Below are 15,398 nucleotides of genomic sequence, written 5' to 3'. Positions count from 1 at the left end.
CTCCAAAGCCCATGCCCTTTCCACTGAGCCACGCTGCTTCCTTCCGAATTCCCATCATGCTGCCTCCAGGTGGATGGCTGCTGTTGGAAAAACCTTTCCCAACTGTGCTGCCGCATTCCTGCCAAATTCTAACAGAACTTGGGGAAGAGCACTTTCCCTCTGATGAGGCCCCGTTCCCCAGACAGGTTGATTCATTCAATTCAATCCTATTTAGGTTAGTCAGCATCCTAGCCTAGTGAGGTGCCAGCGAGTGAATGCTAAAAACGCTCTCTGATGCTCTCCCCGTAAGAGACTACATCATCATCATCATCATCAATCGTATTTATTGGGGTATTTATATAATTTATTTAAACAATATTTGTTAATAAACAACGTATCTAAACAACAATAAACAACGTATTTATTTAAACAAACACTACATCTTATCGGATCCTTACCTGCATGGAAAGGTGTCGTTTCAGTTGCCTGTAAGGAGTGGAGGCTGATGGTGTAAGAGCTTTTCCGTTCTTGAACAAGCCATAAAAAAAATCTTCCACACTCATCGTGCCATCTGGTTCAAGATTGTGGAAAACATCCTCAAGCATCTGGAAAGGAACAACCATCACAGACCTTAAATTCCTTCTGCTTAATTGAAATTTTAAATAAGAAGTCTAAAACACTGCCCAAGCCACCCATTCAGAAATGACTGGATTCCTGTCATCTGGCTGCACCCAAGGGTTCAGGGGCTGATGTGACTTCCCGGCTCAATTAGAATAACCCAGCCCCACACTGAAGCAAACCACCAATGCTCATCCGGTCCTCGAAAATCACGAGAAATTCAAGAATTATCTGTTCCGATCACTGTACCTAGGGAGATTAGTCTTGCCCTCACACTGCAAGTGGAAAAACAAAGTGGGATACGCTCGGAAATCTGGGCCAACTCTGCTTGTATACGATACAGTCTGAGTTCTTTTGAAGCTGTATCTTTTTTCTTAAGACAAAATGTTTCTTTTAAGGGCAGAACATGTTCTGTAGTTGGTGAATCCAGCCTCCACTTGGCGAGTGAGAAAAGGAAATAAGTGGTGGCCTTTGAGATGCATTTAAATAAACAAACACAAGCTAGCAGCGGGTTTTTATAAACAATGTCATTTAAACTAGAGGATCCCAAATCACTCCCAAAATAAAGCAGTGGATGAGAAGACACTTCTGGGGATGTGGATGACAAATGGACGAGGCCTTCTTCACTTTTTTTGAGCTGGGCAGTACATTTGATAAAAATCTACGGGCAGGAAACAAATTTCCTCTTCCCGTGGCTATCAGTCTGTGTCTCTGGGCATCTTTCAAGGAGTCATTATTCTAGTTGTATTGATGGAGGAAATGCCCAATCTCTACCCTCTCATACATACTGTGTTACACTCAACATTAAAGAGCTGGTGGGGGCGGAGTGATAAGAGGCTGTCACAAAATGAAAACCCAAGATTTTAGAAGAGATTTGGGACATGTGGTTAGCTGACATTTTCCTATATTCTGGAAACTGTTAAATTTTACTTCTTCACACAACAGATTGAGACATTTCTTGGATCTCTTAAACAGTTGCTTCTTCCACCGCCTTTCAGGAAAAAATATCTGGCTCTGTTCTTAAATTGTTTCCCGAGGTTTGTGTGGGCTTTCCAGATAAACTGGTACAAAGGAAAATGTTTTGGGGAGCTGAAATCTTGGGAAATGGGAAATGTCAGAGACCGAACAAAAGGAAGGCGAGTCAGGAGGAAGAGCTCGAGAATAAATCCATCAGCTCCCCTGGGTTTCGTTCTCTCAATTGGTGCAACGGGAATGACAATAATCCTTGTGAGAAATTCCCAAATGGGGACTTTGTGGTGTTGACAATACTTTGCAAAAAATGATGTTTAACGAACATGAGTTCCACCGGAGTTCTGGGATGGCATTTCTTGAGCATCTGCCTTGTGTTTGAGCACTATGGTAAGCGCTTGGTGAACAGACACCAATTCAGACATGGTCCCCCTTGATCAAAGTTCACAACTGTAATAGTATATTTATTAAGGCTTACTGTGTGCAGAGCCCTGTAGGAAGCACTGGGGAAAAATACACAGAAGAGACACCGACTCTGGCTCTCAAGGGGCTGAGTATACGGGCTTCTGTTACTCCTCCCTAGATCACATCCCTTATCCCTCAACTACAATTTCCGCACTCCTGCATCATTCATGCATTAATGCATCCATAACCTTTTCTCTACATATCGCCTTAAACACTTCAATAAATCAATCAGTGGTATTTATAGATCACTTACTGTGTGGAGACTGCTGTTCTAAGGCCTTGAGAAAGTACAACAAAGTTGATAGGCACAATCCCATGCCCATGAGGAGCTTACAGTCTCCAGGGGGAGGCAGACATTAAACATTTATATATCCATTTTATATTTTTCTTTTATCTGTAAATTCTTTTTGCCTATCTCCCCGACTAGGCTGCAAGCTCCTTGAGGGCAGGGATGGTGACTTCTCCCTCTGTGTGGTCTCACCCAGTCATTTAGTACAGAGCTCTGCCCAGAGTAGTAGCTGTTGATTGATTGCTTCTACCCTTTGGAAATCATTCATTCTTCCCAGTGCTCTGGTGAGGAGTAATTTGATACACCGAGTAAAGTATATAATAATAGTTCTAAGACTCAACAAAAAGGAGACATGGCTGAGCTCTTTAGGAAGGTAATCAACAGAATGGTTGAACAGGATTTACAGTGGTGAGGCAGCTCAGAAACAACTATTCTTCTCCAAATCCAATTAAAGCTCTTAAACCCTAATAGGATTCTGAAGTTACTTGTGGGAAGGAAACTTGTCATTCCTCTGTACCTCCCAAGGTCACCCAGGAGACAAGTGGTGGAGCTGGGATAAGAATCCTGACCCTCTGATTCCCAGACCCTTGTTCTTTCCACCAGGCCATGCTGTTTCCCTATCTGGTCGAGGGGCACGACGATGAGTCTGTTTCTCTTAAAGCTGAGGAATCTATTGCCCTCCCGGCCAAAGCAACGGCCCATGCGTAAACTCATCTGAATTACCTCCCTGTCGACAGCCTGCAGACCGTACTGTTCGCAGATGGAGACGAGCTTCTTCTTATTCAGATGGCCGTCTCGTGTGATGCCCAGGTCCTCGCACACTTCCCGCAGCTTCTCTTCGATCCAGTCTTGGGCAGGGGGGGATACGCTCTGAGCCGCAGTTAGGTCATCGGGGTTCCAAAATCGCAACTGGCCTGGAACAACAGGGAGCCTGTTTTCAGGCCGCCGAAAGGCCCGCGGAAGGAACCTAGGGCTCCTTCTCTCCCCCATTCCACCCCCAAAGCCACCACAGGTGCCTTCTAAAGGCAAGGATGGATGCTACCAAAGCACATTCACCGGAAAATGAAACCACTTGGACATTCAGCCCCGCCTGGAATGGGATTTTCGGTCCATAAAGTGCAAACAAGCACACACACTTGTTCGGGATGAAGGAGGAAATTAAAACAGCCTCCGTACGCTGCTATTTCCATTCTCCCGCCCGGCCCGGTGACGAGGACTCATCTTAACCACTGCTGAGGCTACCCCAGCTGTCTAATTAGATTATCTCTGCTGTCCTTTCAGGCACAGCCACCGTTAGGCCACGTCAGCAAGGGAAGAAAGGGATTTCAAGATGAAAGCGTTTTCATATGATCCCCACGTTCCCCATAACAGACAAGACTTTGATCTACATGCAGCAGGCAAGTTACTGAGTGGAACTGAAATTACATCGAGGGCTCGACTACAACGCTTAAGGATGTGAAACAGAAGCGAATAAAGGGCCATCTGTCCTGGGGGAGTTCATCATTCACCCGCCTAGAAACAGTTGGCAGGACTTGAGGGTGTTGAGGGCCCTTGTAGCTCTCCATCCTCCCCGACAGTCCCCCAGATCAAGTGAATGCTTCCAGACGCGCCTACGTTGTCAGGATCGGAGGCCCAGAGAGTTGGGTGTTAGGGCAGAGAATCCCTGGCACTTTGTCTTTGGAAAAAACCCTGGAGGAATGAAACCGGTTCTTTACATTCATCTCCGACCTTCTGCTGTGGGAACCCAGCCTGCTGCTGCACATTTTCGTCTGGGGCGATCCAGAGCCCACAGATCATTTAGTGTTTGGAACAATTATTATTATTACTCTATTTTACTTGTACATCTTTACGATTCTATTTATTTTATCTTGTAAATATGTTTTGTTTTGTTGTCTGTCTCCCCCTTCTAGACTGTGAGCCCGTTGTTGGGTAGGGACTGTCTCTAGATGTTACCAACTCGGACTTCCCAAGCGCTCAGTCCAGTGCTTTGCACACAGTAAGCGCTCAATAAATAGGATTGGATGAATGAATGAATGAATGAATGAAGCCGGCTCATTGAATGGATGAATCTGCCAGCTGGGCTGGGAATTCCCGGCCCAACACTGCCACCTAATGGCCTTCAGCGGATCAGTCTTCGAAATCAATCAATCAATCAATCAATCGTATTTATTGAGCGCTTCCTGTGTGCAGAGCACTGTACTAAGCGCTTGGGAAGTACAAGTTGGCAACATATAGAGACAGTCCCTACCCAACAGTGGGCTACCAACGTGGCTGGTATTTTAATATCATTCACTAATTTATCTGAAAAAGTACGTCTGGAAATCATCCCAATCAACTCCAAGATGTGGCACGGCCCAAACTTTACTTGGGAGCTACGTCTTAAGCTAGGTCCCAACAGCACCTGTATATATGTATATATGTTTGTACATATTTAATACTCTATTCATTTACTTATTTATTTTACTTGTACATATCTATTCTATTTATTTTATTTTGTTAGTATGTTTGGTTTTGTTCTCTGTCTCCCCCTTTTAGACTGTGAGCCCACTGTTGGGTAGGGACTGTCTCTAGATGTTGCCAACTTGGACTTCCCAAGCGCTTAGTAGTGCTCTGCACACAGTAAGCGCTCAATAAATACTATTGATTGATTGATTGATTAAGTGATGAGAGTAGAAGGAGAGCCAGGCTCTAGGCCTGGGTTGGCCATTGGCTCAGCGGAAATCAATCAATCAATCAATCAATCGTATTTATTGAGCGCTTACTGTGCGCAGAGCACTGTACTAAGCGCTTGGGAAGTACAAGTTGGCAACACATAGAGACAGTCCCTACCCAACAGTGGGCTCACAGTCTAGAAAGAGCCCGGGCTTTGGAGTCAGAGGTCACGGGTTCAAATCCCGGCTCACCAATCGTCAGCTGCGTGACTCTGGGCAAGTCACTTCACTTCGCTGTGCCTCAGTTACCTCATCTGTAAAATGGGGATTATGACTATGAGCCCTGAGCCCCCTGTGGGACAACCTGATCACCTTGTAACCTCCCCAGCATTTAGAACAGTACTTTGCACATAGTAAGCGCTTAATAAATGCCATCATCATTATAATTATTATTATAGCATTTATTACATGCTTACTATGTGCTAAGCACTGGGGTAGATTCCAGACAATCAGACCAGACACAGTCTCTTTCCCATACAGGGCTTACAGTCTAATAAGAGGGAGGGAAAGGAGGCATCAACCATTTTAAAGGTGAAGAACATAAGGCCCAGAGATGAAGTGACTTGTCCAAGGTCACAGTGCAGGCCTATGGCTGAGCTCGGGCTAGAACCCTGATCTCCCAACTCCCAGCCCCGGGATCTTTCCTCTAGACTATGCTGATGTTATTACTGTTTCCTAAAACAGGCATGTGAGCAGATGTGGACTGCAAAAGCAGCTTAAAATATACAATTTTTCACTTTCCAAAAAATCCAAATGTGCCACAGGGCCTAGTTTTGCGAGATGACTCTTGGGGAGCAAGATTACTTCATCTCATCTTTCCTCTTTTAGAAACCAGAAACTAATGCTTCATTTGTGCTTTGCACATAGTAAGCGCTTAATAAATGCCATTATTATTATTATTATTATTCTTTTGAGTCAAGTACTTCCCTTATGTCTGAAGTCTTCTCTGTGCTGCAAAGATCAAGGAGTACCATTTAATAAGCCCAGTTTAGGGAAATGTCCTTATTCATTCATTCATTCAATCGTATTTACTGAGTGCTTGTGTGCAAAGCATTGTACGAAGTGCTTGGGAGAGTACAATACAACAACTGACACATTCCCTGCCCACAACATTACGGAGGACAAGAGAAAGAACAGGATTTAAAAAAAATTAATCTGCAATGGTTTTTATAGTATATTCAATACCTGTGTGTAGGGGAGGAAAGATGGGAAGGAAGGAAAGAGAAAGGGGAGAATGTTAATAATGGAAATAAGCCCCTGGAGATTAATTATCAGTACCCATTTTTCAGGGAGCCAGAAAAATAGCATTAACTCTTTCCCTTGATTTCCCATTTTTTCCTGGGTATTATGTTGGTGCGATAAAGTTTACTCCGTTTTTCTTTACTAAAAAGAAAAAGCTTCACAAAACAAAGAAAGCCATTTTGATATGCTGGTGTCACTGAGGGTTTGGAAAGAGAGAAAGATGACCAGAAAAAAGAGGAAGTTCAGTTTTCTCAATTGTTCAATGGCTGGCAAATGGTCCCTAGATTCAAAACAGCTCAGAGGTAAATGCCCAAGAGTCCAAGGATGACCCCCTACAGAGGAAGTTAATCTTCACTGATTCACCTTAACATTTTCCAAAATCTTTCAGTGGTTTGCCTTTTATTTCCGGGCTTTAAAAAAAAACAAATGTAACAGGGGATGTTTTGGTTTCTTCCAGGTCAGGTTCAGCTCAGTTGCTCTTCACGGTTTGACACTGAGCAACATTATCAGATGGGAGCTTGGGCAGAAGAGGCCAAATCAAAAACCAAACCTGAGTGGCCCCATGTCCCAACTCCACTGACTTTCTTTTCAAGCTGCTTTTTCAGGGACAAATTTAAAATGGCATATTCGATGCTAACACTCTCATCCCCTTCTTCCTTCAGAGACTGTCAGGGGAAGCCACCACATCAAAGAGCCTGGATATTTTGTTCCTCCTTTGGTCGGCTTTACCTCGAACTCTTCTTCAGGCTATGTGAAGGAGCACATAACCTCACCACAACCTTCCGAAAAACAACTTAAGACAGGTGGGTGTGGTTTTCACCTTCCACAAGCTTTCTGTCAGGGAAGAGCCAGGACAATTAATACTCTAAACAAATCCGTGGGTTCTTACCTTCGGCTTCATATTCCTCACTGTGCTGGGTCTTCCAGTGCTAAAGAAAAGGAGGGGAAAAAAAGTGAAATAAGTTTCATCTGAGAACTAAACCTATTCTGCAGCAGACATGTGCTGAAGCTCTTAAACCAACATCAGATAAACTACAGGCTCTCACTAATGCGCTGATGCTATAATCCCTGTGGTCTCGGCACTTGGACAAGCTGTCGGTCTAAAATTTTTCGATGAGGCAGATTAGAGTACAATACGATGTTCAATGGAAAGGGCTCTATTTCTCACATTTAGAAGAGTTGCCCGTGGGACAAAAACACACGTGAGGGATAGGGACTGTGTTTGACTGCCTAGAGTAGCACATAGTAAGCACTGAAATACTGCTATTATTTTTTTTAATGATATTTGTTAAGTGCTTACTATGTTCCAGGCACTGTTCTAAGTGCTTGGGTAGATACAAGGTAATCAGATTGGACACAGTCCATGTCCCACATGGACCTCGCAGTCTTAATCCCCATTTGACAGATGAGGAAACTGTGGCCCAGGGACATGAGATGACTTGCCCAAGGTCTCACAGCACACAAGTGGCACGGCTGGGACTAGAACTCAGGTCCTTCTGACTCCCGGGCCTATAATCTATTATTATTATTACTGTTAAAAACTGAACTTGCAAGGGAATCTACACAATCAGAATTGGGTATAAAGCACGGCAATAAAAAAAATCTTCAAGAGGTACTAGGTTGGATCTGTCTTCTTTTTCTTTTCTTCTTTTAAAAAATACAGCTATGCTTAATTTCTAAGCTTTCTGAATTGACCCAAGGACCAATCCGATAAAGGGTTTAAGGAGCACAAATGCTTGTCCAATCGGCATTCATTCACTGAGCTAGGACCAAAATTTTGCACAACGGTTCCTGAACCATCATAATTAAAGCCCTACTTTAGGGAACATCATGAATTTAGATGACAAACCCGTTAGAAATGCAACGTAGCGAGCTGGGCTGTTACCTTCCTGCCAGCTAATATCCCTACATAAAGGTCTGAGCATGACTGATGGATTTAAATTCAAAGTCACTAAGGACACAGAGAGAATCCAAATCATAATATAAAAGTTTAATACATCTCATTCAGATTACAACTAAAAGCCATTACGCTACCAGGTTGCCATGGAAACTGGATTAGGTCTCTTTTTTTTATATTTAAAGCACCACTTCATCAGAGGTGATGTTGCAATGCAGCACTTGATGGACAATCGCATTTGCCCTTCTAGGTATGTCTTTCCGGTGTCCCTGGGAGACGCTAGATCTTCCGGGAAAGCGAGTGAATGTAACTCGAGGTGTGCGTGTGTGTGTTTGTGTGTCTGTGTTTCTGGTGGGGGCAAGGAGTAAGCAAAGCTCTGAAGGCTTTCCTCTCTTTTTGAAAAATCTGGGCACAGCTGGATGTTTAAAAGTGTGGCCTCTCTTCATTTAGCTGCAGGAAGAATGGAAGTGTACCAATTTTTCCCCAAAAGGTTGCAACAGTTTCTGCCACTAATCTCAAAGTATTCCCGTGGACCTGAGCAAATTTTCTAAAACTCAGTCATAAATTCCTTCTGAGCAGAAGAATGGAGACAATGAGTTTATACCCATTCTCAGCATCTTAGACGGAACAGTCGATTTATATATCCTGAGCCTACTACCTGTTTGCCCCCCTTGCTTGCCTGCCCATCTCCGCTTTGCAGGTGGGAAAAGGGTCTTGTGCTTCTGCTGTACTTTACATGATTTCCCAAGCACTCTGTATGGTGCATCGCACTAAACAGGCGCTCAAATACCGTTATTACTACTACAAAGGAGAAATGAATGGCATCAGAGTTACAGGACCTGATAGGCCTCCTCCAGAAGGTCTTAGAAAAGCATCACGCCAATATGGTGAGAACTTTAGTAATAAGCGACCCCCTTCTCCAGTGGATTTAACAGAAATAGAACTGCTTGCAAGAACGATACCTGCTCATCCTGGAACCACCCAAGTCAGTCAGTCTAATGAACCTGCCAGGTAGTTCCAGAACACAAAGCCAGAGAAGTGGAAACTCCTGAGATCCAGGCCCAACCTTGTCTCAATCAACTGATGGTATTTAAGCGCCTACTTTGTGCAGAACACTGTATTAGGCGTACTAAGCACTCTCCTCAAGAGCATCTCAAATCCTGTGCCGGCTAAAATTAGAATTTTTGTTGCCCTTCCATTCAGGCTGATCACATCACCCTAGGCCTTAGCTGAAGTCCATTCCTTTAGAAGAGAAAAGATCACTGTGGAACTGTTGGTGAATGAACGTTTTTCATCAAATTGCAATTTCGGCGGGTGGGAGGGTTTGATTTATTCACAGGTCATTTATTTTCATTCTGTCCAGCTGAAGTTAGTGGCTCAAAAAAAAAAAAAAAGATGGGGAAGAGAGGGAAGAAAGTGGATGGGGTTGAAGGTGGATAGTTTGCCTGGGCATTAGGATAACACCTTCAGACCGTGGGACACGATGCTGCAACCTGAAATGTTTAACTGCTGATGGTTTATAGAAGACATATGCTCATTGTGGGCAGGGAATGTGTCCGTTTATTGTTGTTTTGCACTCTCCCAAGCACTTAGTCCAGTGCTCTGCACAAAGAAGGACCTCAATAAATATGACTGAGAAAAAAGATTGAGTAAATTGGAAAGTGGCTTCTGAAATGGAGCCGTTAGGCTAGCAGACGGCAGAAGAGTGATCATCGGGAACGAAATCAGAGAAGCCCAACTGCTTTCTCAACGCTCAAGCGAAAGAAACAAGGCTTCCTTTCCACCTCCAGAATAATAATAATCCCGATGGCGCTTGTTAAGTGCTTTCTACGTACCCGGCGCTGCTCAGATTCCCCAAAGTGAGGGGCAGAGTCGGGAAGGCATTCCCTCCTCCCCATAGACGTTCCCTTCACCTCTCCAACTGACTTGGGTTGTAAAAATGGGCCTCTAGATGAGGAAAGGGTAGTGGCAGGTGAGGAACATCCCTGGTCCTCAGGGCCGACCGTTGCTATAGCTACTCGGCTGCTCCCTTCCCCTGCCAAGTCCAAATGGGCTCTGATAGTGGCTATTTTGATCCCCGCGGGCTGCCACAAAGCGGAGCGGCCCCATTCCACCGACCCCTAATTCAGTTCAGCTGCAGGCCCTCGTGGAGGCCGGCCTGCGCTGGGGCCTCCTCCATTGTGTGATTGCCCGTGCTGCCGCCGCCTCAGCTGGCGAGGGGACCATCCCCCCGCAACCCCCGCCCTCATTATCATACCAAGTGTGCTCGACAACAGCTCCATTGTAGGGGAGAGAGGTGAGGGGTCCAGGGGTCGGCTGGCACCAGGACGGCAGCTATACAAGCCCCCTCCCCGGGCCTTTTCGGGGGGAAGACAAAGACAGACTCCCATCCGTGCAGTGAACCGTCCATCTCGGTGTCACTCCAGGTATTGTTCCGTCGTCCGGGACGGTTCTACAGCTGGACGTGGGTCCCGTGCACGAGCAGAAGGCGGGGATTTCGGGGATGCTTCATTTTGATAGACACACGCTTTGCTGGGCTCCGGGAGCAGATGGCCCAGGTTTCAGTGACCCTGGGCTTCCAGCTCGGAGCCTGGGCTAGCATCTGCAAGCCCGGGCCGTTGACTCACCGCAGCCTCCCTCCTTCAAGGGCGGCAGCCCCTCCTACCTCACCATCTGCTCCAGAAGGACGCACCTTTGTTCCCGGATGGAATATATTGCTAATTAAAACAATCAACGGGGCACACATTGGGGGCGTTCTCTTTCTGCATAGGTTGTTTAGCCGATGCTAAGCAGGGTTTGAATTTAATTTTGGGATGGGGATGGGGGAGAAAGGAGAGAGGACAGGCACTGCCAAGATGGAAGCCTGCCATGTGAAAGAGGAATGGAGTGACGGGGAGAAAGGAGAAGATAAGGAAAAGCAGAGACAATTCTCTGCTGTAAATGCTCAGGACAAATTGGCTTCATTTTCACAGGGTCTATGGATAGTCTGGCCAAACACATCCAGGGAAATGTAGGAAACATAATGTGAAATTCTGTTAGATTCCATTTTTTAACTCTGCCTGACATCTTGGAGTGACATCAGCACAGCTTTCTTTCTGGTCTGATTCCCTGTTTTTAAGAGGAGAATAATGGAAGAAAAAAGGGAAGAAGGAAGCAGAGGGGGACAGAGGAGAATCAGGAGGAGAATTGGGAGGCGACCAGAAGTGAGGGTGCATCGTTAGCTGCAGAAAAGCCAAGCTTATTAAGGAATAGCTTGTTATAACAGAGTGAGTGTCTGAATCTGGACTCCTGGTGAGCCACTTGGAGTTAGCACACCAGTATGGCCTCAGGCCGTGAACAGAAACAGGTAAGAACAATTTAGATGGAATTACAGTATCAACTTTCCCAGTAATGCTACATTTACATAGACGTTTGCTTTTTCAAAACGAGAGAGCTATTTCAGTCTTCAACGAGACCAAAAGTAGCTTTTCTGGAAGGCTCACTGCTGGACATTCTAACCCAGTTTTTGTTCAGCTCTTCTGTAATGAGAAGTCAGGGTTTTGGATTCAATTGTCAGCCTTCCCAAGGGCATGGACTGTAACTTTTGTTTTTGGTGCTCACGCTTCCAAGTGCTAGTGCTTAGCACAGTGCTCTGTACCCAACAGATATCCAGTCAACACCCCGATTGGCTCTTACCCTACCAAATCTAAACTGAAAGAGATTCTTCTTCAGATCATTTTTAGTTAAAACTCTGAAGATCCCTTAATTGTTCTTTTTTAACATGATAAAATTCTTGTTAGATCTATATACATATTCCTCATGGAGAAAAGCAATGAGCAAAGTATGACGTGCTGAACGAGATTTCAGCCAAGGCAGAAAAGACGAGGTATCAACCGATCTATTTGTTTGCCCTTACCTACCCACTGTGAATAAAATGGAAAGTACAGAGCCTATTGGATTTGGGGCAGGGAAAGTGTCTACCAATTCTCTTATACCGTACTCGCCCAAAGGTACTAAGAGCTCGCCCAAGAGCATTGTACTAAGCACTTGGGAGAGTACAATATAACAATCAACAGATACGTTCCCTGCCCACGATGAGGTTTCAGTCTAGAGGGGGAGACAGACATTAATATAAATAATAATGTTTAAATTTGGTCATGACCAGAACCAAGAACACGCCGCGATACAGGGCTTGTCCACCCCACCCCAAACCAATTCACTTACAGAAAAATACCCAGTTTAGGCACTGGGAAGCACCAACCTACCACTCCACTGGTCATCAGACCTCACCCCAGAGTAAATCATTTCCGTACATTTCAACACTACCAAGAAGGTTAGAAAATATGGTTTGGAAAGGAGGAGGAAGAGTCCAGGAGAGAGGGGACCTCTCACTGGGTGATGTGAAAAGTATGGTCTATTGGAAAGAGGACGGGCCTGGGCATCAGAGGACCTAGGTTCTCATCCTGGCTCTGCCAGTTGCCTGCTATGAAACCCCGGGCAAGTCTCTCAACTTCTCTGTGCTTGGGTTTTCTCATCTGTAAAATGTAGATTTTAATGCCTGTTTTCTCTCTTACCTAGACTGTGAGCCCCATGTGGGACAGGGATTGTGTCCACCCTGATTACTTTGTATCTATCCCAGCACTTAGTACAGTGCCTGGGACATAGTAATCACTTAAATACAATTTAAAAAAAATCAGTGGAGCCAAAGATAGAGTCAAAGAGATTTCTGATGAGTACCCCAAAAACCACAGTGGGATAATTAACCAATAAATGAGCACTTTGATACTCCCCCAGCCCCTCAGCCTTACATCATATACGCTTATCCTCTATTTCCCTGCTCTATAATTTTTAAGGTCTGTAGACTGTAAGCTCCTTTTCTGCAGGGATCACATCCACCAACTCGATTGTATTGTACTCTTCCAGCACTTATTACAGTGCTCTGCACACAGTAAGCTCTCAATAAACATCGCTGACTGATAATTAAAATATCAGATACTTAGACTTCCCAAACACTATCTTAACGGAACACGTGGCCAGTATATGCGCTCTCCCTTCCAAACTCCCCATCCAGGAGTGGCCTACTGTTGTTGCAAGATTAGGAAGGGTGTTTGCTGGGAAAGAGTTTCGGAAAGTTCTAAAGACACTTGTGAGGTGACTGAAGAAACTAATTCTGGTGGCAGTGACCCCAAGATACCCAGCCTTTTGTCACAGGAACACAAATTCTGCTTTGAATGTAACCTGATCAGCTATACTGTGAAGACCGGAAGGAATAAATCACACCCTGGCAAAAGCGGGATATTTTTGCACAAGTGAATCTTTCAGATTTTCTAACAAACCTTCTGGGAGTTTTAAATAGATGGAGGGACAAGATACAATGTTTCTTGAGACGTATATATCCTCAGCAAATGCATAGTGGGCCTACCATTTTACACTCCACATTAGCAAATACTATAGTCTTTAATGGAATTTTTAGAAATGAAGTGATTTGGAAAGCAAAAAGCTCAGCACAGCTCATAAAACACTTTTTTTTTCTGGTCACACTATAAAACAACATTTGGAGCTATAGCTTAATTGTATTCCCGTTTTACTTAGGAACATTAAAATGCCATAATGCTGTTCTGGTACTTAGCCAGGACAATCAAGCCAGGCGAGAATTACAAACAGGATTCATCAAACAATGATGATTCTTCAAGTCTTTGGATGGAAAGAACTATACTAAGGCTGGCCTAGAAGCAGCACTAGAAGAAGACAGAGTTGTCAAAGTCATTAATTCCCTGCCTTATTATCAGAGCTTCACTGCTGGAAGACAGCACAGTTTAGGAGAAAAAGCATGGTGCTGGGAAATCAGGAAACTCGGGGTTTGTAGTCCTGGCTCTGCCACTGGCCTGCCATGTTCATTCATTCATTCACTCACTCATTCAATTGTATTTATTGAGTGCTTACCGTGTTCAGAGCACAGTTCTGAGCACTTGGTAGTGCCCAATACAACAATAAAAGGACACATTCCCTGCTCACAATGAGCTTACCATCTAGAGTAGGGCAGACAGACAACGCCCTGACTGGCTCCCTTTGCTCTTCCCTGGCCCTTGGCCCTGTTCTGCCTTACTTGCGGGGACCCACAAAGCTTCTGTTGAGGAAGATTTGAGTTAAAAAAAAACCCGTTAAATTCAACTTTTTCCTAGAGCTATACTTTCCTGAAAATGTAAAAAACCTGAGCACAGAAAGCAGTTGCGAGACCAAGCGAACACGGCCAGAAATCTGAAGCGCTGTTTCCCAATTCATCCGAACATTAGCGTCTGAAATATTCTGACATCCCTCACGGAACCGTCACCGAAATGTGATGCGCCCACCAGAAACACCTCTTGGATGAGCCGAAGCGGGAGGCAACTGGCCCTCCGGCACCTGCACCTGGAATGCAGGCTTGAGATCCCAAAGACTTGGAATTAGGGATTGGGAACAAAGGGAATAGCGGTTCTGTGCTTCCAACCCTCTCTGCTCTCAGACTGGCCCTTGGACTCCCTACACACTTCTCCCTTGGTCCAGCAGGCCGAGTTCTCAATCAATCAATCAATCAATCGTATTTATTGAGCGCTTACTATGTGCAGAGCACTGTACTAAGCGCTTGGGAAGTACAAATTGGCAACACATAGAGACAGTCCCTACCCAACAGTGGGCTCACAGTCTAAAAGGGGGAGACAGAGAACAGAACCAAACATACCGACAAAATAAAATAAATAGGATAGAAATGTACAAGTAAAATAAATCAATCAATAAATAAATAGAGTAATAAATATGTACAACCATATATACATATATACAGGTACTGTAGGGAAGGGAAGGAGGTAAGATGGGGGGATGGAGAGGGGGACGAGGGGGAGAGGAAGGAAGGGGCTCAGTCTGGGAAGGCCTCCTCAGCCTTGAGACCTTACCTCACGGCGATCACTGGAGGGGATGTGGGAAGCCCGGGCTTCTTCATTGAGTGGCTCGATCACTGTCACCTCAGCAAAGTCTTCCACAGATTCCTGGAATTCGGGAAGTGAGCGGCGGCCGTAACGTTTTCCCCCTTTGATGTATTTCGGCTGGGCTTCTGGTGAGCAGTCTGCACAGAGAAACATGAATGGTGATGCCACGGGGCAGCCAAAGGAGCGCACGTCTTCTGACAGTTGGTTTGCCCTCATCCAGGCCGGGGCCCTGCTCAGAGCTTCATGTGTTTGCACTGGAATTTGGCAAGTAAAACTCAACCTGAGAA

At 45.0% G+C, this 15,398-nt stretch overlaps 1 protein-coding gene across 1 annotated transcript in view; it reads right to left on the bottom strand.

Moving 5' to 3' along the window:
* NIN (ninein) overlaps window positions 1–15,398 on the bottom strand; it is an 87,277-nt gene that overhangs the window by 36,922 nt on the left and 34,957 nt on the right. Inside the window, exons 4-7 of the mRNA XM_038756929.1 lie at window positions 15,079–15,248; window positions 7,163–7,202; window positions 3,044–3,234; window positions 438–584 (exon numbers count right to left, since the gene is read on the bottom strand). Of these exons, the coding sequence (XP_038612857.1) occupies window positions 438–584; window positions 3,044–3,234; window positions 7,163–7,202; window positions 15,079–15,248 (548 nt within the window). The remainder of the gene's footprint in view (window positions 1–437; window positions 585–3,043; window positions 3,235–7,162; window positions 7,203–15,078; window positions 15,249–15,398) is intronic.

The sequence above is a fragment of the Tachyglossus aculeatus genome, chromosome 14, assembly GCF_015852505.1.
Source record: "Tachyglossus aculeatus isolate mTacAcu1 chromosome 14, mTacAcu1.pri, whole genome shotgun sequence".
In the NCBI taxonomy this organism is placed as follows: domain Eukaryota; kingdom Metazoa; phylum Chordata; class Mammalia; order Monotremata; family Tachyglossidae; genus Tachyglossus; species Tachyglossus aculeatus.
Note: the sequence above shows the minus strand (reverse complement) of the source record. Positions and strands in the feature narration are given on the sequence as shown.